General features: G+C 43.4%; 1 protein-coding gene across 6 annotated transcripts in view; it reads right to left on the bottom strand.

Annotated features, from left to right (window-relative positions):
- The window catches only part of TMEM201 (transmembrane protein 201), a 203,969-nt gene that overhangs the window by 132,985 nt on the left and 48,015 nt on the right, over positions 1-22,969 (bottom strand). For all 6 annotated transcript variants that reach the window (XM_085899039.1, XM_085899041.1, XM_085899037.1 and 3 more), the window contains one exon: positions 21,126-21,341. In XM_085899039.1, the coding sequence (XP_085755165.1) occupies positions 21,126-21,341 (216 nt within the window). The remainder of the gene's footprint in view (positions 1-21,125; positions 21,342-22,969) is intronic.

Here is a 22,969-nt window from a genome sequence, read left to right on the forward strand (position 1 = left end):
TTTTAATACATTGCCATCGCTGGCTAAAACGTCAAGGTGTGACCGGGCCTTGAAGCGAGGCATTTGTCCTGAAACAACTTGCCTTTGCTTCATGGAAAGCAAACCCAACTGAGGGTAATCTCAGTTCCTTCCATAAAGCTCGGAACAAGTCCCACATGACTCAGTCGCACCCAACTGTCCCTGCACTCTGTGTCCTTTTCTTCGGACAAAGTGGAGAGTTTGCTGTCAAAACCACATCTCAAATTCTGCAACCGGTCCAGACGACATCAACCCACGTGTCCTAAAAACCTGCTCCTCTGCTCTTGCTCACCCTCTCTCTGTCCTATTCACCCTCTCATTTACTCAAGGCCATCTGCCATCTGCTTAGAGATCAGCAAACATTACTGCCCTGCATAAAAAGGTGCAAAAACAGATCCCTGCAACGACAGACCAATCAGCCTTCTCCCAATCATCAAAAAGGTTATGGAATCCATCATCACTTCAGACATTAAATGCTTCCTCTTTGTCGTTGCATGCAGTTTTGTGCCTGGAACACAGGCATCATCCCAACTCACTGGAAGAGGGGCCTTGTTGTCCCTCTCTGGAAAGGGAAAGGTGATCACCAAGACTGTAACAACTACCAAGGGGTGACGCTGCTCTCAGTGCTGGGCAAGGTCTTTGTTCAGATAATTCTTGATAGGGTTTGCCACCATCTGCTTGAGCACCAGCGTCCAGAGCAGTCAGGCTTTACACCAAAGAGGTCAACGATTGACCGTATCCTTGCTCTTCGGGTCCTCACCAAACGCAGACGAGAGTTTCGGCAGGGGCTGCTTGCAGCCTATGTTGATCTCTGTAAAGCATTCGATTCAGTGAATCGGGATGCCCTCTGGAGGATTCTTGGTCTTCGTGGGGTGCCACCAAAACTGATCAATCTGATGTCTGAACGCGACTCTGGTACTGAGAGTGCTATGAGATGTGATGGTATTTCCAGTTGTTACTGGAGTTCATCAGGGGGTTTGTACTGGCCCCCACACTTTTCAGCACTTGTATGGACTGGATTCTAGGGAGGATGTCGGAGAGATCAAGCTGCGGTGCATCGTTTGGGAATGTCAAGATCTTTGACCTTGATTTCACAGATGATGCAGTCATCTTTGCGGAGACTTTAGATATCTTTTTGGGGGCCCTCCAGGTGCTGAATGAGGAGTCGGAGCCACTGGGATTACGGGTTTCCTGGGTCAAAACTAAGATCCAGGCTTTCAATGACATCTTGGATGCTGCTGTCCTGTCTGTGCCTGTTTGTGGTGAGGATGTTGAGGTCATGGAGAGATTCACTTACCTTGGCAGTGATATTCATGTCTCTGCCGGCTGTGAGTCAGAGGTCAAGAGACGTCTGGGTCGGGCCTGGGGAGTCATGGATTCACTGGATAATGGGGTGTGGCGCTGCCGGTACCTGTGCGGGAGGACGAAAGTCCAAGTCTGCAGGTCCTTGGTGCTTCCAGTCTTGCTCTATGGATGCGAGACTTGGACTCTGACCAAGGATCTGAGACGGAGACTTAATTCCTTTGGTACCAGGTCTCTTTGGAGAATCCTTGGCTATCGCTGGTCAGACTTTGTGTTCAACGAGCGGTTACTGAGAGGTTACTCAAATGACATGTGTTACTTGCATAGTCCGTGAGCATCAGCTGCGGCTGTATGGACATGTGGCTCGTTTTCCTGACGCTGATCCTGCTCACCAGATTCTCTCAGTGAGGGAGTCTCGTGAGTGGAGGAGGCCAACGGGCCGACCACGTGCCTCGTGGTTGCAGCAGGTTGATCGGCATCTCAAGGAGATGGGGATGGGCCAGGCATCTGCCTGGGGGATGGCCAAACGGTGGCCCCTGGAGTACCAGCGGAAAGTGGACGCAGCGACACGCTGCTCTGGCACATTGCTCCCATACCTAACCTGACCTCTTCTCCAATGGCTTAATTTCTGATCATCAATTTTGTTTCAGACCATGTCACTCCACCCTGGATATGCTGATTTTGCTCTCCCAACAATGGATGGAGGTACTCAATGCCAGACATGAAATCAGAGCAATATCCCAAGACATATCGCTTGGTTTTGACATGGTCTGGCACCCAACCGTGCTCACCAAACTCTCTTCCGATGGTATCCAAGGCAATCTTCATTCATGGCTCGCAGACTTCCTCTCCTGTCATAGCCAACATGTGGCCGTAAATGGAGTTCTCTCATCCCCTCTTCCTGTCCAGGCTGGAGTTCCTCAAGGTAGCATTCTGGGCCCTATTCTTTTTCTGGTCTTCATCAATGATCTCTCCAACTCTCTGGAAAATCCTCTTTATCTCTTTGCTGAAGACTCCACCCTCTGTCGTACCATCTGTCATCCCTCAGACCGACGTGCCGCAGCTTCGTCGCTCTTTGCAGATCTGGATAGAATCACAAACTGGTCTGACACGTGGAACATGTCTTTCAATTCTGACAAATCTCACACTCTCAATACGCCTCTCCAAAAGGACCGTTTAGAATCCCCCCCCCCCATCTACTTTCTCACAATCCTCTGGAAGAAGTCCTTTCGTTCAAGCTTCTGGGTGTTAGCATCTGCCATGAACTTTCCTGGGAAAGCCACATTTCCAACCTGGCATCCAAAGCCAGTCGCCGACTGGGAATCCTCCGTTGTGCAGAGTCCTTCCTTGGCCCACCTGAGCTCCTGATCACATGCAAAGCTTTTGTCCACAGCCTGATGGAGTGCTGCTCTCCTCCCTGGGCTGGTGCTCCTGCCCCTCACCTTTCTCAGCTTCACGCTGTGGAAGCCAATACATTTTGGATCATTGGCATCTCCCGCGATGAGGCCGAGTCTGTGGGCCTCTCACTCTCTCACCGCAGGCAGGTCGGTGGTCTTTCTGTCTTCTTCCATCTCCTGTCTGGTCTCCTCCCCTGCTTTGTCTGCGATATGCCCCCACCATATTTCCGCAGGGCGCTCAAGGTCGGCCAACAACCCCCTTCTGGTAAAACTACCTAAATCACGAATCATTGCTCACCTTTACTCTTTCATTCCTCTTTTTCCTACCTTTGGAATAAACTCCCTCACTCTTTTCAATCCCATTCTTCCCTCCAGGGCTTCAAAGGAGCTGTTCACCACCACCTCTTATCTTCCCCCATCCAAATCTTGATGCTTTCTACCCCCGTTAATCCACCCCAAATCCACCTCCCTCAAATTCCCTGCTATCCTTCCTTAAAGTCCCTGTAGTGTCCATCCTGGATACCCCGTGTCCCCGTCCCATTCCTCTCCCTTCCACAGATCTAATGTCTCTGTTGCCCACTGTTTTGTCATCCCGTCTCCTGCTGTGTGTTGTGTGTCAGCTCTCATACGAGCCTTGACAATGTATGCAAAAAAGGTCTGATAACACGATTGTATTCATGCAGTGAACAAGGACAAATGTGTCCAAGAGCAGCGTCCTAAATGTTTTGTCGGCTAAAAAACAAACAAACAAAAAAACAACAACAACTTCCGATATTTTGTCACGTGCCTTGATTAAGTCAATAGCGAGAACCGTCATAGTGTATTTACGTATTTACGAAATAAATAATGTATTTATGAAATTACAATATATGTAATGGAATAATCTTTAAATAGTAACGTGAACTTTTCGAAACTTTTAAAGCAAATGTCCGAATATATTTAAAAGTTCATGATCGACGCTCTCAAAAGGCACCCTTAATGCAAGGATGTGTACAAGTGCTTGGTATTTAAGGAGATCGGGATCGTGTTTATAAAGGAGCAGAGTCTGAAAATAAAGGTTTTGTCTTCACAAGAAGAAGAACAACAACAAGAAGAAGAACAAGAACAAGAAGAAAAAGAAGGAGAACAACAACAACAACAACAACAACAACAACAACAACAACAACAACAACAACAACAACAACAACACCGAGCTCTCAATGAGCAGCGTTCGCAATGCGAGACGCTGCTAAAAAGATGTGGGGTGAGCAGGTCCTGAATTGATGCAAAACATTCCATCAGCTTTTGTTCAGCATTAGGGCTCAAACTATATTTCGACCTTAAAAGGGGGTAAAGGGTCTAAAGTGGTCTAAACGGTTGAAGAGTTCGAAAGGGTGCCAGGGTCTAAAGTCGTCTGGAGTGTTGAGAGGGTCCTAAACGAACGAAAATGGTCTTAAAAGGACTAAATGGTCTGAAGGGGTTCAACACAGTTTGAAGGGTCAAAAGGGGTCTAACATATCTAAAGGTCTAACTTTAAAGGGGACATTCCAAAAGTAGTTAAGGTCTAATGGGTACAATGGGGTCATAATAACGAGTCTGAAGGGTTGATGGAATCGAAGGGGTTTAAAGGGCACATTCCAATTGCAGTTTGGGTCTAAATGGTCTGAGGGGTCTGCAGGGTCAAAAGGATCTCAAGTGTTTATAGGGTCAAAATTCAGGTGTAAGGGTCTTATGGGGTTTAAAGTATTGAAAGTGTCAAAACGGTCTTAAAAAGGTCGAAACAGTCTAAAGGTCAAAAGAGTATTCAGGAACAAGGGGTGTATAGGGTATATGGGGGTTTAATGAGGCATGAGGAGTATAATGGGTATGTGGGGTCTAAAGGATACATTCCGAAGTAGTTAGAGTCTAATGGGTCGAAAGGCATCTAAAGGATAAAAATGTCAAAAGGCGTCAAAAGCATCTTAAAAAGGTCCAAAAGGGTATTAAAAGGTCTTAGGTTCAAAAGGGTCTAAAAGTATAAAAGGTCTTAAGAGGTTTTAAGGGTATGTTCCAATAGTAGTTACAATTTAAAGGGTCGAAAGGGGTCTAACAGGTCTAAAGTGTGTCATGGTCAAAAGTATTGAGTGTCTTAAAAGCCTAAAGAGTCTAAAAGTCAAAGCGTCCATCGGGGTTTAAAGGGTCATAAGGAGTCTAAAGATCTATGGGGACTCAGAGATCAAAAGGATGTGAATGTCCAAAGGGTCTTAAAATGTCTTCTTTTCTTTAATACATCGTCGAGGCTCATGGAAAAGCTAAAAGGGGTTAAAAGGATCGAAAGGGTCAAGGGGTCTTAGCAGTCCAACCGTTCTAGAGGGTTTAAAGTGTTGAAAATGTCTTAAGGGGTATTGGGGGTCGAATAGCCTGAAGGGTCTGAAGGGTCTTGGGGTTATAAAAAGGGTCCAACTGAGTCTATAGGGTCGAGGGGTTATATAAGGTCAAATTGAGTCTTATGGTTCTAAAGGGTCGAATGGGGTCTTCGGGTTAAAAAGGGTCTAACGAGGTATTGGGGTTCTAAAGGGTCTAACGAGGTCTTGGGGTTCTAAAGGGTCTAACGAGGTCTTGGGGTTCTCAAGGGTCTAAAGGTTCTAGCGGGCTATATTGGCTCTAAAGGATCTATGGGTATAAATGGGGTCTATAGTGTCTACAGCGTCGTGGTCGAAAATAACTGAGGGTTCCAAAGGGTCTAACGAGGTCTTATGGTTCTAAAGGGTCGAACAGGGTCTTTTGGTTTGAAAGGGTTGAATGGCGTCTAATGGTTCAAAAGGGTCTAACAGGGTCTTATTGTTCTAAAAGGTATAGAGCAATCTAAGATATTTAAGATTTGTAAATGTCCATGGTGACTAAATGATCTAAAATGTCTAAAGGGTCTTAAAGGATATTCAAAGGTCTAAGGGGTCACAGCAGTCTAAAGGGTCAAAAGGTTTAAAAGGTACTTTCCAATAGTACCTCATTCATAGACGTAGTCAGAATGCAACTGACGTTCAGGTCATAGAACACATTACCGAGTATGTAATGAGAGTTCATAGAACACAGTGCTCAAGTATATTCGAACACAGTGCTCAAGTATATTCGAACACAGTGCTCAAGTATATTCGAACACAGTGCTCAAGTATATTCGAACACAGTGCTCAAGTATATTAGAACACAGTGCTCAAGTATATAGAACACAGTGCTCAAGTATATAGAACACAGTGCTCAAGTGTATAGAACACAGTGCTCAAGTGTATAGAACACAGTGCTCAAGTGTATAGAACACAGTGCTCAAGTGTATAGAACACAGTGCTCAAGTATATAGAACACAGTGCTCAAGTGTATAGAACACAGTGCTCAAGTATATAGAACACAGTGCTCAAGTATATAGAACACAGTGCTCAAGTGTATAGAACACAGTGCTCAAGTATATAGAACACAGTGCTCAAGTGTATAGAACACAGTTCCCAAGTGTATAGAACACAGTGCTCAAGTGTATAGAACACAGTGCTCAAGTATATAGAACACAGTGCTCAAGTATATAGAACACAGTGCTCAAGTATATAGAACACAGTGCTCAAGTATATAGAACACAGTGCTCAAGTATATAGAACACAGTGCTCAAGTATATAGAACACAGTGCTCAAGTATATAGAACACAGTGCTCAAGTATATAGAACACAGTGCTCAAGTATATAGAACACAGTGCTCAAGTATATAGAACACAGTGCTCAAGTATATAGAACACAGTGCTCAAGTATATAGAACACAGTGCTCAAGTATATAGAACACAGTGCTCAAGTATATAGAATATAGCTCAAGTATATTAAAAAAAAATCTGGAAGTTTAGCGTGAAGCTATGTTGAGATATAGACACACACGCACGCGCGCGCACGCACACACACACATGCGCGCACGCAAGCATGCACGCACACACACTTAACATGTCCAAGTACTGCAAAGCTGGAGGTTCTTGGAAGTGACAAGGTGATGAGTTGTGTTCGACAGTGTTCAAGTCGTATAAAAATTTAATTCCGAAAATTACCGCCGTTTTACCACCATTGATGCAGTGTCTATTCCACCACCATATCTACCACTTTACATTAATTGTTCATTCCTGTTGTGTGTGTGTCTTTTATGACGTCCTTAAAAATGGGAAGTTTCCTGTTTGGAATGTTTTTCAATTTTGTTTGACTGCCAGACTGACTGACAGAGTATCAGTGCAATAAGGACGGATTTAGAGACAAAGTACTCGGCAGGTTCATTTTCCAATTCATGCTCAAGATATAACATTCAATTTAAATAAGCTTTTTGCTTCGTGTGCACAGAGTAATTAAGAGACATACAGTCACATGGATCCACCAAGACTTCACTCACAGCTGGTGATTTTCATTTCTACAGAGTGTGTGTGTGTGTGTGTGTGTGTGTGTGTGTGTGTGTGTGTGTGTGTGTGTGTGTGTGTGTGTGTGTGTGTGTGTGTGTGTGTGTGTGTGTGTGTGTGTGTGTGTATATACATACATATACACGCAATTATGTATATATATATATATATATATATATATATATATATATATATATATATATATATATATATATATATCTTCTTCTTCTTCTTCTTTCGGCTGCTCCCATTAGGGGTCGCCACAGCGGATCATCCGTATGATCCGCATAGTGATTTGGCACATGTTTTACGCCGGATGCCCTTCCTGACGCAACCCTGGTCGCCTCTTACGACACAGGGATATGGTACACCTATTTTTTAACCGGGGTATACACCGGCCCAGTATACTGGTACTCATTTCGCCGACCTCGGAAGGATGACAGGCTGAGTCAACCCCCTGGTGTATTAATTCAGTGGCTCAACGGGGCTTGAACTCAGGACCTCTTGGATCCCAAGCCGCTGCCCTAACCACTGCGCCAACACCAGGCTCTATATATATATATATATATATATATATATATATATATATATATATATATATACACGCAATTATGTATATATACATATACATATATATATATATATATATATATATATATATATATATATATATATACACGCAATTATGTATATATACATATACATATACATCTTGTGTTTGTCAACGCATAATTGATAAAGTGTCAAATTTGACCTCATTTGAATCTTGTGATCTCAAAAATGACCTTCAAAGTGAAAAATCAGAGATCTCACCAGCACATACACATTCGGCATCGCATGCCCTGTCGATCTAGCATGGTAATTTGCTTTTACAAAGAAGTGGCGTCCTTTGCACAAAGCAAGTTCCTCACAGGCCTACGATCAGGAGCAGTCCCATACCCCGGGGGGGGGGGGGGTGGGCTCTGCATTTTAGACAGTTTCACTTTCCTTTCCACAGTAAAGCAATGCGTAATAAATCCCATCCCACAATGGGCATGATAGTGCGGTGTTATCATGCTCGCAGTGGTCAAACTTTTTGAAGCTATGCACCCTCCGTCAAAAATTCTGCATTTAGGCCTGAGTAGCTTCACTGTCCTAATGCAACTCACACCCGTCATCTCAAAATCCGAGTCTGAATGGTACTTAGCGTCATGTTCCAAAACATAGAAATAAATAAATGCACCACATATGATAAGTAAACTTGTGCAATCCACAAACTTTAGAGGCACATTCCCTGAAAATTTGCGGTCAGATTAATCTCAGATAACTTGAAAAGATATTATACTGTGGAAAAAGAAACAACTAGAAGGGCACTCGGTAGAGCGCATACCTCCGCCAATGCTTGATCCACGAGAACATATTGGGCCCAATACATTTTTGAAATATCATGCTATATATCGTTTTGGGCTCCATCTCTTAATGGTGAAGAATCAGTTAAAAACCAAATAATTCTCGTATCCAGATCCGGATTCGGATCTTCACCAAAATCGAATCAATTTATCCTTGTAACACCCAATCTGTCCACTACGTTTCATCCGAATCCGTCAACAACTTTTTGAAATATCCTGCACACGACGACAGACAAACAAACAAACAAGCAGTCATAGACTGGTACTTACGAAATCATTAACTTGACCTCTGACCTTGTCTAATAAAAGCATGAATCAGTCAGAAGCCCAAGGGGAGCTTGAATTCTGAATTCATTGTGGTTTGCAGATAATGAGTCCCAGACAAAAACTAGATTTCTTATAAAAATTCCATTTTTTTGTTTTTATTTTTAAAAAAGTGATTCAGTACCAGCATGATATGCCAGATAATAGGTGTATTACTTTTCAGAAGAATCTGATAAAAGACTTATTATTTTTTATATGTCAGTTATTCATCGCTGTTCCAGAATTTCGACAACCGAGTTTTAAGCGTCCTAAGCGATCGCAAAAACCGAAGACAAAATTAAAATCGAAGTTAAAACGAACTCGTAACGTCGAGCGAAGCAAAATACTCCATTTCTCCACGTGAATTTATGGAATGATATTTGACCTCACTGTGACCTTGACCTTTGACCGATTTTGACCAATATCTAATTAGCACGAGCCATCACCCTCCTGAATCACGTGGTGTAATTTGACATTGGTAGCTTCTTCCGTTCTCGAGTTATCCTGCCTACAAACAAACAAACAAACAAACAGAAACGGAAGTCATCAATATACTTATGAAATCTTTAGATTTCTTAAGTAACAAACAAACAAACAAACAAACAGAAACGGAAGTTATCAATATACTTCCGAAATCTTTAGATTTCTTAAGTAACAAAGAAACAAACAAACAAACAGAAACGGAAGGCATCAATATACTTACGAAATCTTTAGATTTCTTAAGTAACAAACAAACAAACAAACAAACAGAAACAGAAGTCATCAATATACTTACAAAATCTTTAGATTTCTTAAGTAACAAACAAACAAACAAACAGAAACGGAAGGCATCAATATACTTACGAAATCTTTAGATTTCGTAAGTAACAAGACAAACATGTCGTACAGAGCACAATACTTGCAAAATCCACCCCCTCTCCAAAGGTTGCCATGGATACATCAAATTGTCCATTTCATCAAGATTAAAACTGACAATCTTGGATTAATGAGGAAAAAAAGAAGAACATGGGCAGGGATGAATAATGATCTGAGATAGTGGTGAACTGTCACCTTGAAGTCTTGAATGGAAAGGTGGGATTTGGGAGTTTCACAAAGAGGTGGTTTGAAGAACGTTCGAGTCCTGGAAGGACTGGGGGAAAGACTCAAGGAGAGGTAAGAAAAAACAGAAGCACCAAGCATGTCGACAAAGAGAGAGCAGCAGACCGTATGCTTCTGTTTCTATGTGGGAGACGACAATGATGATGACAGCTTTGGATTGCACAACATCCAAACGAGACAGGTGAGAGGTACTCCATTGAACGACAGAGAAAAGCTTTGGAGACAGAGTACAGGCTTATAAGAGGAAGGACTTGATACAATAGAGGATTCCCAGATTACAGCTGGCTTTTGGGTGGAGGTGCGGGGGGGGGGGGAGGGGGGCATCTATGACAAACATAAAACTGGTTCCAATATACAGAAGAAAATCTAAGGTTTTGTTTTGTGTTATGCTCGGTTCAATATGACCACCATTCCAATCAAGCACATATCCATATGCATCTAACCAAAACTTAGGCCGAAAGCCTCTTATCTAATACGGCATGTGCAAGTCTGGATCAAGATTTCCAGGTTATCGACAGTCTTGTGGGTCATCTTTTGCCCTCTTAGGAACCTCCGTAACAGTCATCGCATGGATTCAGATCTGGGATTAATGGTGGGCATGGAAGGCTTTCATCAAAGCGTGCAAGGAAACAGATCGAGATGACTGCCACAGAGTCTGGGATAATGGAACACATTATCCGTGGCGTGTGGGAGCACCCCCATCCTGTTGAGACCAATTGCGTCTAATTGTTGATGTCGCAACTCCAATTCCACAAAACTTCTGATATACTTCCAAGTATAAATTCCCCCATTCACGTATCAAGAAGAAGCGCCTTATCACTCCCTGTTTGGGGATGGTGCACGGTATGGAACATGAAACAAGTATCGTGGTACCAGCTTTATGTTCATTAAAAAGGTGCAAAATCATGGCATTTCATCTGGAACACGCTGTACAAGAGGATTTTTTTTTTTAACAAAAACTGCACATACAATTGTGACTGTTAAAACGGATATTTTACAAACATGTGCAGAGAAAGTTCTTGCTCAAAAGCGAGAGTTTAATTTACAACTTCACTGCAATAATAGAAGCTGCAAAAGAGCTTCTCGTCATAGATAATTCACTTAATGCCGTAAGATGCCACGAGAGAGAAAGGTAGACCAGAAGGGAAAGGTAAAACAGAAAGGCAAATGTGTGCGCGTCGGAAAAAATCGTGAATTATATAATTTGAGATCAATATAAATTTGTAGTGCAAGGGCTATCCGAACCCAAGTTGCACAACTGTCCGAATGCCCCATCACTCAGACTACTTGCGTGATTGATGCCGACTGACCCCTCATTCAACCAACCACCTTAGTTCTCCCAAAAATCATGTTCCACCCACTTGCATGACACAGCTAAGGGCTCACAGTTCAGTTGGTCAGCATGGCCCATCATGAGGCCCAGCAAAATAATTTGGAAAAATAATGCAACACTGTATATTCCTTTAAAATAGGATGGGAAAGGGAACGAGCTGAAAAACATCCATATTTGCCCATTCCACACCGTAAACATATCACCAACATATTGTTACGTTTGTGGTGGGGGGCGGGGGTAGAAATTACCATAGAACAGACAGGAATGTACAGAGCAGCATGGTCCGTCTGCAGGCAGTTAGCCAATCTCGATGTAATAAGTAGGGACACGTCAGCTTAAGGAATGTCTTGTTTGCATGTGCACCATACAGGAGGCGGTGCATGGTAATAATTAGTTAGGGATTTTGATAAAGGAATTGTGTGTATAAACCCCGATGTAAACCTCGACTGGGGGTGCCGGGAGACTTGGCAAAAGAGCAAGGGAGGGGTGGAGCTTGGATCGCCTTCCAAGTGTGAAGCGTTGCCCGGGGAGATGAGGTATTTGCCAAATCGAGCGTTTGGGTGTGTTGGAGAGATGCGTCAAGTTCTGAGGAGAAAGAAAACGGAGGGGAATCGAGGAGGAGGTGAATTTGCCTTGTGAGAAGTTTGTAGAGCCTGAGAAAGAAAACGGAGGAGAAAAAGGAGAATTCTAAGAGTCTGTGGAGAAAAGACTGCTGAGGAGAGGTCATCCTGCCTGCCTGTCTTGTCATTCCTACCTTGCCTTGTTTGTTGGCCTGCCTGTGTGCCTTCGTCTCCTTATCGTCCTGTGCATCATCTCATTATCCCTCATCATCCTGCTCATCGTCCCTCGTCGCCTGCTCGTGGCTGCTCCATGCCCATCTTTCTCCCCTGCTACCACCAGAGCTGAGTGCCCCGTTTTTGTCCCTTTCCAGTCAGTGACAGAGTCTGGTGTGAGGCGTATTCATTCTTTAGATTTCCTTTATTCACATTGTGTATAATTATTTATCAATTGCATCTCTTTCCTTCCCATCCCAATCCGCCGTCTCCTCGTGACCACCATCCCTGGTTCTTTTTTATAGGCTTGTATTTCGGGAATAAACCCGTTGGTCTTAAAAAGAGCTAAGTTTTTCGTGTTTCTTCTCACGACCCACGTGCACATTGTCCGCCATAATTCAGAACGTCTCCGCAGGAGTTCAAGCCGTTCGGAACATCACGGGATTTTAACCTTCCACCGCGACGAGCTCGACATTCGTTGAGCCGTTGACGCTACAATATCCATCAGGAAAAAGCAGCAAATACAACATTATGAGAGAAAAACTTCAACACTGCAGAATATGGCTGTTTACACAGGCCAACTGGCAGGGACTGTCATCCTTTCACAAAAAAAACTCGTCCATCTCTCATGCGGCGGTTTATCCATCCCCTCAACCATGGTACGCCAAATTCAGTGGAGAAGCGGTTGTACTCATGGTGGAGTCCTGTCAAGTCGTTCTTTGTGTATGCTAACCCTCCATCCCCTCAATCACCTGAAATGGCATGTCTGCAGACAAGGCAGAAAGTCCCAACTCCATAGCTGCCTCAAAAATTATGCAACCCATCCCGTTCTGTCGACATCTTACCTCCTCGGACCCACAGTGTATTCACCGAAGAAGGCAGAAAAAAAATATTTCCAACCTTGACCCTGCTTTTGCAAAGGGCCCAAGTGGCATTTGTGTCCATGTTCTCAAAGAAAGCTCTGCTGCTCTTCATTCTCCTCCATCTACTCTTTTCAGACTGTCCATCTACCTTGTCCCTTCGGCTTGGAAGTCGGCAAACATCACTTCTGTCCACAAGAAGGGTGCAAAAACAGATCTTCTTAAATACAGACCAGGAAGCTTACTCACAATCTTAAGCAAAGTCATGGAATCTATCATACTGAATGATCTAGTCTTTCCTGTTTTCAAAAAGCCTGATCTTTGACCATCGATTGGGCTTTCGTCCCAGTCGCTAAAAACTCTGGACACACTCCTTTCTCAGCAATGGTTGGAGGCCTAAATTTTTTAAAAAGTGTCCTTCAGCATATCTCAGGCATTCAAATCTGACATCCTGCTTTACTTGCATGGCCACATTCAATCCTGGAATTCTGACTTCCTCCACTTGTGCAATAAATGCATTGATCTCAATGAAACACTCCATTCTCCTTTCCTTTCCTTTCCCCAAGTGAGGCTGGAGTGCCCCAAGGCAGTGTGTTGGGCCCAGTCTTGATCATCTCCATAAAGAGCTCTCTCATGCGATGGAAAACCCTCCCTTCCTTTTTGCAAATGACTGCACACTGTTATACAGTACCACATCCCACAGGGAGACTAACAGCAGCTGTGCCACTTTCTGCTGATCTGGAAATGATTACACACTGTTCTGATAAATGAAGCATGTCCTTCAATCCAAGAAAATCTTAGAATCACCCTGTCACTCAGAAAAGATAGTCAAATGAATTCACCTACCACCAATCTACTTCCATGGAAGAGGTTCAGTCTCTTGAATGCCCATGCCTCACCATTAGCCCTGACCTCCACTGGACAGTCTCAGTCTCAGTCAGTCAGTCAGTCAGTCAGTCAGTCAGTCAGTCAGTCAGTCTCTCTCTCTCTCTCTCTCTCTCTCTCTCTCTCTCTCTCTCTCTCTCTCTCTCTCTCTCTCTCTCTCTCTCTCTCTCTCTCTGTCTCTCTCTCTCTCTCTGTCTCTCTCTCTCTCTCTGAGTCTCTCTCTCTCTCACTCTCACTCTCTCTCACTCTCTCAGTCTCTCTCTCAGTCTCTCTCTCTCTCAGTCTCTCTCTCTCTGTCTCTCTCTCTCTCTCTCAGTCTCTCTCTCAGTCTCTCTCTCAGTCTCTCTCTCAGTCTCTCTCTCAGTCTCTCTCTCTCTGTCTCACTCTCTCTCTCAGTCTCTCTCTCTCAGTCTCTCTCAGTCTCTCTCTCTCTCAGTCTCTCTCAGTCTCTCTCTCTCTCAGTCTCTCTCTCTCTCAGTCTCTCTCTCTCTCAGTCTCTCTCTCTCTCAGTCTCTCTCTCTCTCAGTCTCTCTCTCTCTCAGTCTCTCTCTCTCTCTCTCTCTCTCTCTCTCTCTCTCTCTCTCTCTCTCTCTCTCTCTCTCTCTCTCTCTCTCTCTCTCTCTCTCTCTCTCTCTCTCTCTCTCTCTCTCTCTCTCTCTCTCTCTCTTTCTCTCTTGCAGCCTGTGGCTGCTGGTTGCATCATTGGTTGGGACGCGGCTATGCCGCTGATGCAGTGTCCCCCTTACCAGTACACTGGTGCTCATTTTGCCGACTTCGGAAGGATGACAGGCTGAGTCAACCTCCTGGTGTATTTTTAATTCAGCGGCCAACAGGGCTTGAACTCAAGACCCTCGGATCCCAAGCCACCACCCTAACCACGAAGCCAACACCAGGCCAAGACAGTCGCTGACTGGGCATCCTCTGTCATTCCAAATCTTTCTTCAAAAAATCAGCATTATTTACAGTCAAAAGGACCATTGTCCATAGCTCAATGGAGGGCAGCTCTCCCTTCTGGGCTGGCGACTCAGCATTGCATCAGTATCTCCTGGATTCTGCAGAATCCAAAACTCCCAACATTCTTGGCATCTTCCATGATGAGGCTGAAAGACAAGGTCTGCTGCTTCACATCGCAGGAAAGTTAGCGGCTTCTCTGGTTTTTCTCTTTTTACTGTTCCTCTGGTTTGGTTCACTTTTCTCTCTCAGCCTTACGACCCATGCAAATTCCAGGATATACCGGTTCTTCCAGCAACTCCCTCCGAGTTAAACTTCCAAAATATATGCTGACCAAACACTTCAACAGTCACCCGCAGTTCTTCACTTCTCCCAATGGGGGAACCGCCTTCTCGAGGATTGTGTCATGAGATGCGATGGTCGTTTGATCGATCCACAATGACAGGCGAAAGTCTTCCAACCAATAGTTTATTCAGCAAACCAAATGCAGCAAAGCACACACACACACAACAACTCAGGACCTCCTCTATCCTTCCTCTCTCCTTGCCATTTATACGCACCGAAAGAGAACCTCTGCAAAGGTTCTTCCTTCTCCAAGAAGCTCATCTTTTCCAGGCAAATCTAAATCCAGAAGTAACCGGAAAATGCTCGTACCTCGGCAATTATTCCATACAGGTCAAAGGCTACCCCCAATGTGAAAACATGTTCCCCTTTTGCATAAAGCTCACCTCTGCAAACAATTTATACAATCATATATTGTAACCAGTACATTTTATATCAAACAAAAGGCATATCAGCATTAACGTCCCGCTGTACCCATACACCTCCCGCCAAACACGCAAATAAATTTGGTACCCTACTATTCCACTCTTCCCTCCAGTGCTTAAAGCACTTTGGTGCACCCAATCCTTACCCACAATCTATATTACCTCCATTAACCATTCCTAATCCAACCATCTTAGTTGCAGGGTGCAGCATTTCTTCGCCTTCCCTTTCTCTTTTCCTGTTCCTGTTCACTCATTGTGTCCAAGAGTTGTCCGACAGCCCAACTCTCAGTTCATGCCCTCAGTTAACTTGCTCTTCCACAAGCCTTGATCTTGCAGAGAAGAACCCCCTCCCCAGAATGGCTATGGAGAGCTGGCCCAAGCAGGGGCGACACCGACCGAGGGCCCGGAGCATCAAGAGGCCCGTACATTAAAAAAAATAAAAATAAATAAAAACTTTACATTTTCAGAAATAGGAGAGGAAGGCGATTTTAGCATGGATAGCTTTACCTATAAAAGGCAAAAATCTCTCTATCATTATTTGTATGTGTTCTATACACAGCTACATCTTTTAAGTTACAAACTCCAAACTCAGGGTACAAATACAACTTTGTGTGGGGGGTAACATAGACTATGTGGCCGTGACCTCACACTACAGTGTGGGGGGTAAGGGTGGGGTGTAAATTCTATCTGTAAATGTGCACTGTGTAGCGCCACATGGTGGTGGTGGCAGAGGGTATTACAATTTCCAAATTTCATTTGGCTACAAAATGTTACTTATTCACATTTCTCTTCCCATGCAACGCCAGGTAAATCTGCTAGTTTAAACATAATGTATTAATTGTTGAGGGTTCAAAGTCGATTTTGATCGATTCCCGGAAAAAAATACAGCAAATTCATTTATTGCTGTTGAACACATTTTAGCTGCTTTGAACATACATTTACCGCTGTTAAAGCTCCAGTTTCAAACTTTAGGGAAATTGTTGTGAACCATAAATATGTGCGTCACAAAAAACTGGGTTTGTATCCTCTTTTTGCAAAATAAAAATTAAAAATAACCATCTTCACATGTACGTTTTGCTCATATTTATGAAGAAAGATTGTTCAATAGACGTGGGTGGGAATTGACTCGGTCGGTACAAACGTCCGACTATCTCCTTCATTTTCGATCATACGGTTAAAAAGTGACCATTTGTTTTTCTCAGCAAAATCTTCAGGTAAATGACAAGAAGAAAGAGTAATTTTGTCCATGTGTGTAGTTCATTTCATACCGTTTCAGGGTTGTTTGCCGAGAACATTCCATGACGCTTTTGGACTGAAATGTATGTGATGTACTCTACAACACGAGGTGCACCAGTTTCTGGTTCATAAGGTCCAGTGTATTTGTTTTTAATTTCACGGTCTACTCATTATTCTGCATATTTACACACAAAAGTTTGTTTTAGGAAATTTTTATTCCGCACTAAGTCTCATTCAAAAATCTTATCGACGGGGCCCAAAGACCACTTTTGCCCAAGGGCCCAGGATACCGTCGGTCTGCCCCTGGTCCCACGCCAACCCTGATCCTGGCAGTAAGGGTTGTGCTAATTTAGCTTTTTTTTTTAAACGGATGATCAGAATGAATGATTATATGCAATATAGAAATATCTCTTTTTACATGACCAGGGTGGGTGTTTGATCTGATGCATTAGTGCTATATGCATGACCGGAGTGTACAATCACACAAAATACCCAGACAGAAATGGCATCCCTTTACTATAGTTACCTTCGCTATCAAAGGTCGGTTCGAGGTTATGTTTTCACACCTGTCTGTCTGTTTTTGTTTGTTCCTTGCAAAATTGAAGATTTGCAAGTATATTGGTTTGTCTGGTCTGTTATTCTGTGTCTGTACGTTTCCGTCAGTTTGTTTGTCAATTGCCTACAGGTCACAATTTTAAAATGATCTTCAAGAAATTTCACAGAATAGTAGAGTTGGTCATGAGCAAGAAACCTATCGAGGTCAAAAGATCAAAAAAAATAAAAAATCAACATTTGTCAAAGGTCAACAACTCAGCTCAAACTTCTAAGATACTTAATTTACACCTGATTGACTAGAAATTTGAAGAGGATTTATATATTTTGTCATCAAATTCAAGCAACAATCATTTTTGAGGTCAACATCGGCCAAAGGGTCAACAACTAAGGTTGTTTCCAAAATCCTCAATTTTCATCCGATTGACTTGAAATTTGAACAGGATTTGCATATCATGTCACTGAATTCAAGCACCAATTAATTTTTTAAGGTCAAATTTGTTTTAGGGGTTTCGCAAGTATCGTGCTCTGCACAACATATTTCTTGATTGTTTGTCTGTGAACAGGATATCTCAAAAAGTTGTGAACGGATTGGGACGAAATTTTGTGGAGAGGTGGAGTGTGACAAAGACGAAATTATTAGATTTTGGTGAAGATCCAGAATCGAGAAATTTTTTAACCGATTCTGCACATTTGAGAGATAGGGCCAAAAACTATATAATACGACATCTCAAAAAGTAATGGACGGATTCGTTAGGCCAAAACTTGGTGGACAGGTTTTGTTGTGTGACAAGGAAGAATCGATTCAATTTTGGTGAAGATAGTTCTAACGATACCATTTCTTTCTGGGAGTGCAATATACAAAACTGGGGATCATATATCTCACCAGTTAATGTTAGATTACATAGATCAATCTACATGACAGTAATACATCTGGCCATGTCAGATCATGATGGTTAACTACAGGGTGACTCCCAAAAAGTGGGCCCCAGGAAAAGTTTAATAACCTTCAGAGTTTTCATTCAATCTCTCATTATTCAGGTCAAAACCAAGTTATGGGAGAGTGTATCCGCCAAGTTTCTTGAATCTGTGTCAGTCGTGGAAGCCTGAAGAAAAGTATTTTCTGAAGGACAAATCCATTCTTACAGACAAGGCACCTGTTCTGCGCACATTTTGCAACAAGGAAAGCACCCAGCGAGTCTCAAGTTCAAAGGTTTGTGAAAAAAAAATTCAGACAGCATGGCACAGCCTTGAATATGAATTCACCAAACAGAGGCCACTCTGGCCAACCAAAATCAGGAAGGTCACCCGAGAATATTGCTGTGGTCGCTGACTCAGTCACCAACAGTCCCAGGAAATATATTCGGTACCGCTGTCAAGAGCTCAACATCAGCAAAGAAAGCTTGAGGAGCATTCTGATGAAGGACTTGGCAATGAGACCTCACCACATATCCGTCAAAAAGAAGTTAACAGAAAACGACATGGTGAGAATAATGACGACATGCAACTCGTTTGAAAAAGTGAAGAATCCTGACCTGTTGGACAATACGTGGTTAGCTGATGAGGCCAATTTTCTCCTCAGTGGTCATGTAAATGGCAGAAAAAACATATTCTGGAGAAGTGAAAAGCCTGCCTTGGTGCTGCAAAGATGACTTCGCTCAGTGAAGTGGGTAGCCACCTCAAAGCATGGAATAATTGGGCCATTTTGGTTTGAAGACAGGCAAGGAAATGTGCAGACTGAAATAATGAATGTTACTTCGAAGTCTTGGAAAAAAAATTCTGGGAAGCCCTGGGTGAGATGGATGGAGTTGACCAGGGAATACAGTGGTTCCAGCAGGAAGGGGGCTACCCCTCATTGTGCAAATCTGACTTTCGAAGTGCTCCTCCAGACACTGCAGTCACAGGGTAATCAGTTGAAGACCCGAGGTGGAGTGGTCCCCGTATTCACCAGACTTGAATCCTCCTGTAAGACTCGGCGTACCCCTGACCATCTCAGAGCTTCACGAAGCCATCACCACTGGAATGCAGGCCATTGGTCAGAAACGGTGCATACAAGTCATCAATAACTTTGCTCGACGTGTGTCTCTCCACATTGAGCGAAATTATGCTCATCGACATCATCAGGAATTTCATTGTAAAATTGTCAAATTTCTTTGTAGACGAGATCAATTTGTACCGATGCCTTGGCGATGAGCGCGTAATATGATCTACAATTTTTGTTAAGTTTTATTGGATAATGTTAAAGTTATTAAACTTTTTTTTGAAGTCACACTGTTTTATAGGCTGTTCAAGTTAGTCTGCATGACCAGTGTATACACTCCCGGTGGTGAGGCAGCAGAATGAGCTGGGTGCCGGGTCGCACCAATGACCCATACTTCAAGTCTGAGCGGGGCCATGCAAGCATGTGTACGAGATGGAACCATGACTGATGGAGAATGGATCCGCTTTGCTGGAAAGTCAGGGATGCTGCATCGAATTGGGTGTAGGCCGGGGCAGTTGTACAGTTTGTGCAAAGACAGCCGCTGCACCACAACCTAACTGTAAACTCGCACTAAATCATAACTGTCTTCCATGTGTGTTTTTTTTGCACCTGCACTCTCTTTACTTTTCCCATCATCTACGGATTCTACACCATGAATGACACAACTGCCGCTTCTTGCTCAACCCTTGTGTTACTGTAAAAACTCACTGGTGGCTGCTCACAGCCTATTTACTAGTTTAGGGTGGACTACGATGAAGTTAAAAACAACATTTTGTGTGCAGGTTTGGCGGTTCAAGACCAGTTGATATTCGTATTACGCATGGGTCGGGAAGTCGGAAATTTCCCTGAAATCCATCGAGAAGTTTGGAAATGTCAAAAAGGAACAATCGCCAACAAATGGAGCAAAAAATTTCAACAAGTGTGCCCGTTATGTTCACAGCACCGCAGCCTACATTTTCAACTTGCTTGTTGTTCGATTTTGCTTGTTATTTTAAGATAGATCTTCTCCATTTGCTTGATAATATACATGAGATGGTTCTAATCCTCCGATTGTGCATTTTCATTTTCCTTATTGCTTTACGGCGAGGCAGACAAAACAGTCACATCAACGGCTTTAACATTAACAGAGCGATGCATTTATCCCAGGTAACTGCAAACCGATTTATTCACATTAAAGGAGTCAATAAATATGTAAATATGGATATTAACCAGAAAATATAATGCTGAATCAGGATTCACCAGCACACAGTCTTGCTATCAATTCTGCAGCACGACTCAGGTTCATCTTTGCCAAAAATGTATAATCCAACACCAATTAAAAATAAAATAAAATAAAATAACATCCCATAAATAACTGTTAAAAGCTTGTTTGGAGGGGGAGGAAACAAAAAGACTTTAAAGCAACCAATGGGTGCTCTTATTAGTGTGCAGCACGTGGCTGATGGTTTTGATCATTCCTGGGAGGGCGGTTGCGCTGCTGATGCAGTGCCCCGTAGGCTAGAGCTGGAATTTAAAATTTGCTCAGGGTGCCAGCAATAACCCACCCACTCTGTCAAAAGACACCAAGTGGCTCTTTAATATTTACCAACTAATGCCAGCAGACAGGTCTACAGCTTAGCATCCATCTGAGGGACGGCACACTTTGTGGTACAGCGTCCTGCCTGCGAAGCACCAATCTGACAGTTTGTCGGTTCAGCAATGAAATCCAAAATAGAAAGCTCAATTGTAAATAGGCTAACTCTTCACCATCCTGCCATACTTAATGACTGGTGAACCAGCTCGAAGGTAATCGACCGACGGTACTAAACACATCTACACAAGCTGTGCAAACTCAAACTTAACACTGCAAAACAAGGTAAAACGTTAGAGCATGGCTGCTGACCATGATCCCACAAGCTATTTGCATTCAAACCTTGATTCCTCCAGGCCCCTCTTCCCAGATGAGGGAGGCCGTGTAGCAACAGCAGCCGCCAATCCGATGACAGCACATAGGGCCGTAGCGGTGATGTAAATCAAATGCAGCCAATGAAATTCTCCAATCTTGGAGGGTGTAAAGTAGAACTCTGTAAGGTGAACGGCTAGTAGCAGCAGCCAGAGGGCGGATGTCAAGACGTCAATTCGGCGCAATCTGCGGGCCAAATGCATCGTGCAAAGCATACCATCATTCTCGATATCAGACAACTGGAGAGTTAACGAGAGAAACTTACAAATAATGAGAGAGTTCATAGAACACCTTATCCCACCCCACAATCTTGAGAAAAAGGACAAGGGAAAGGTCATTTAAACTCTTCCTTTGCGTTTCCGAGTACGATCTATATTTCCTCTGAACTGCAAAAAAAATATTTCGGAATCTCGACATTCCACAACGCAGAGAGCATGAGCGGCAAATTCGATTGGTTGAGATGGCGGAATATTTTATCCAAGTACTGCTAAACTGGAGGTCTTTGGAAGCGGAAAGAAGGTCATTTGTGTTCTACGCTGTTCAGGTATAAAAAATTTTATTTTTTTGTATCTAATGTCGAGGCTCATATGAGAGCTAACACATCTAACGTACAAGGGGAGCAGGAGACGAGAGAGGTGGGAGAGGGAAGGACACAACATAACAGTGGAGAACAGAGACATGAGATCTGCGGAAGGGAGAGGGATGGGGCGCGGTACACGGGTTAAAAAAGATGGACACCACAGGGACTTTCAGGTCCTTACACGACAGGGAAATTTTGGGAAGGAAAGCAGGGAATTTGAAGGAGGTGGGTTTGGGGTGGATTAGCGGGAGAAGGAAAGATCGTGGTTTTGGATGGTGGAAGATAAGAGATGGTGGTGAACGGCTGTTTTGAAGGCCTGGAGGAAAGAGTGGGATTGAAGAGAGTGTGGGAGTTTGTTTCAAAGGTGGGAAAAAAAAGAGGAATGAAAGAGTGAAGGTGAGCAGTGATTCGTGATTTTGGTAGTTTTACCAGAAGGGGGTTGTTGGCGGACCTTGAGCGCCCTGCGGAAATATGGGGGAGGGGGGGCATATCACAGACAGAGCAGGGGGGAGCGAGACTGGAGAGGAGACGGTGGAAAACAGAAAGACCACCGACCTGCCTGCGGTGAGAGAGTGAGAGGTCCAGAGACTCAGCCTCACCGAGGGAGATACCAATGATCTAAATGCCTTGGTTTCCACAGCGTGAAGCTGAGAAAGGTGAGAGGTGGGAACACCAGCCCAGAGGGGAAAGCAGTACTCCATCAGGCTGTGGACAAAAGCTTTGTATGTGGTCAGGAGCTCAGGTGGGTCGACAAAGGACTTTGCACGACGGAGGATGCCCAGTCGGCGACTGGCCAGGGTGGAAATGTAAATAAATTTAAATAAAGATTTAAAGGCTGTAGAAATTATTTTTTTCTGGAATTTTACCACCATTGATGCAACACCCTTAACACCACCTCATTTAGCACATTAAATTAGTTATTCGTACTTGTGCTTCGTGTTCTTTATTATGTCCATAAAAACAGTAGGTTTCCAGGTTGGAGTGATTAAAAAATTTGTTTCACTGCCAGACAGGCAGACAGGCAGACAGGCAGACAGGCAGACAGGCAGACAGACGAAAAAACAAACCTACTGGAGTGCTTTTCAATAAATGTCCCTCCTGATGTGATATTTTCAAAGTCCAAAAAGAACATAACTGTGAAAGATTGACGAAATGCCCTGAAACTCAAACTTGTCATAACAAAGCCATGTACCAAGTTTCAGTTTAATATGTTAAAGAGTATGGGAAAACAGTT

Source organism: Eptatretus burgeri, chromosome 10 (genome assembly GCF_056783735.1).
Source record: "Eptatretus burgeri isolate ZD-2024b chromosome 10, Ebu_testis_v1, whole genome shotgun sequence".
Taxonomy (NCBI): domain Eukaryota; kingdom Metazoa; phylum Chordata; class Myxini; order Myxiniformes; family Myxinidae; genus Eptatretus; species Eptatretus burgeri.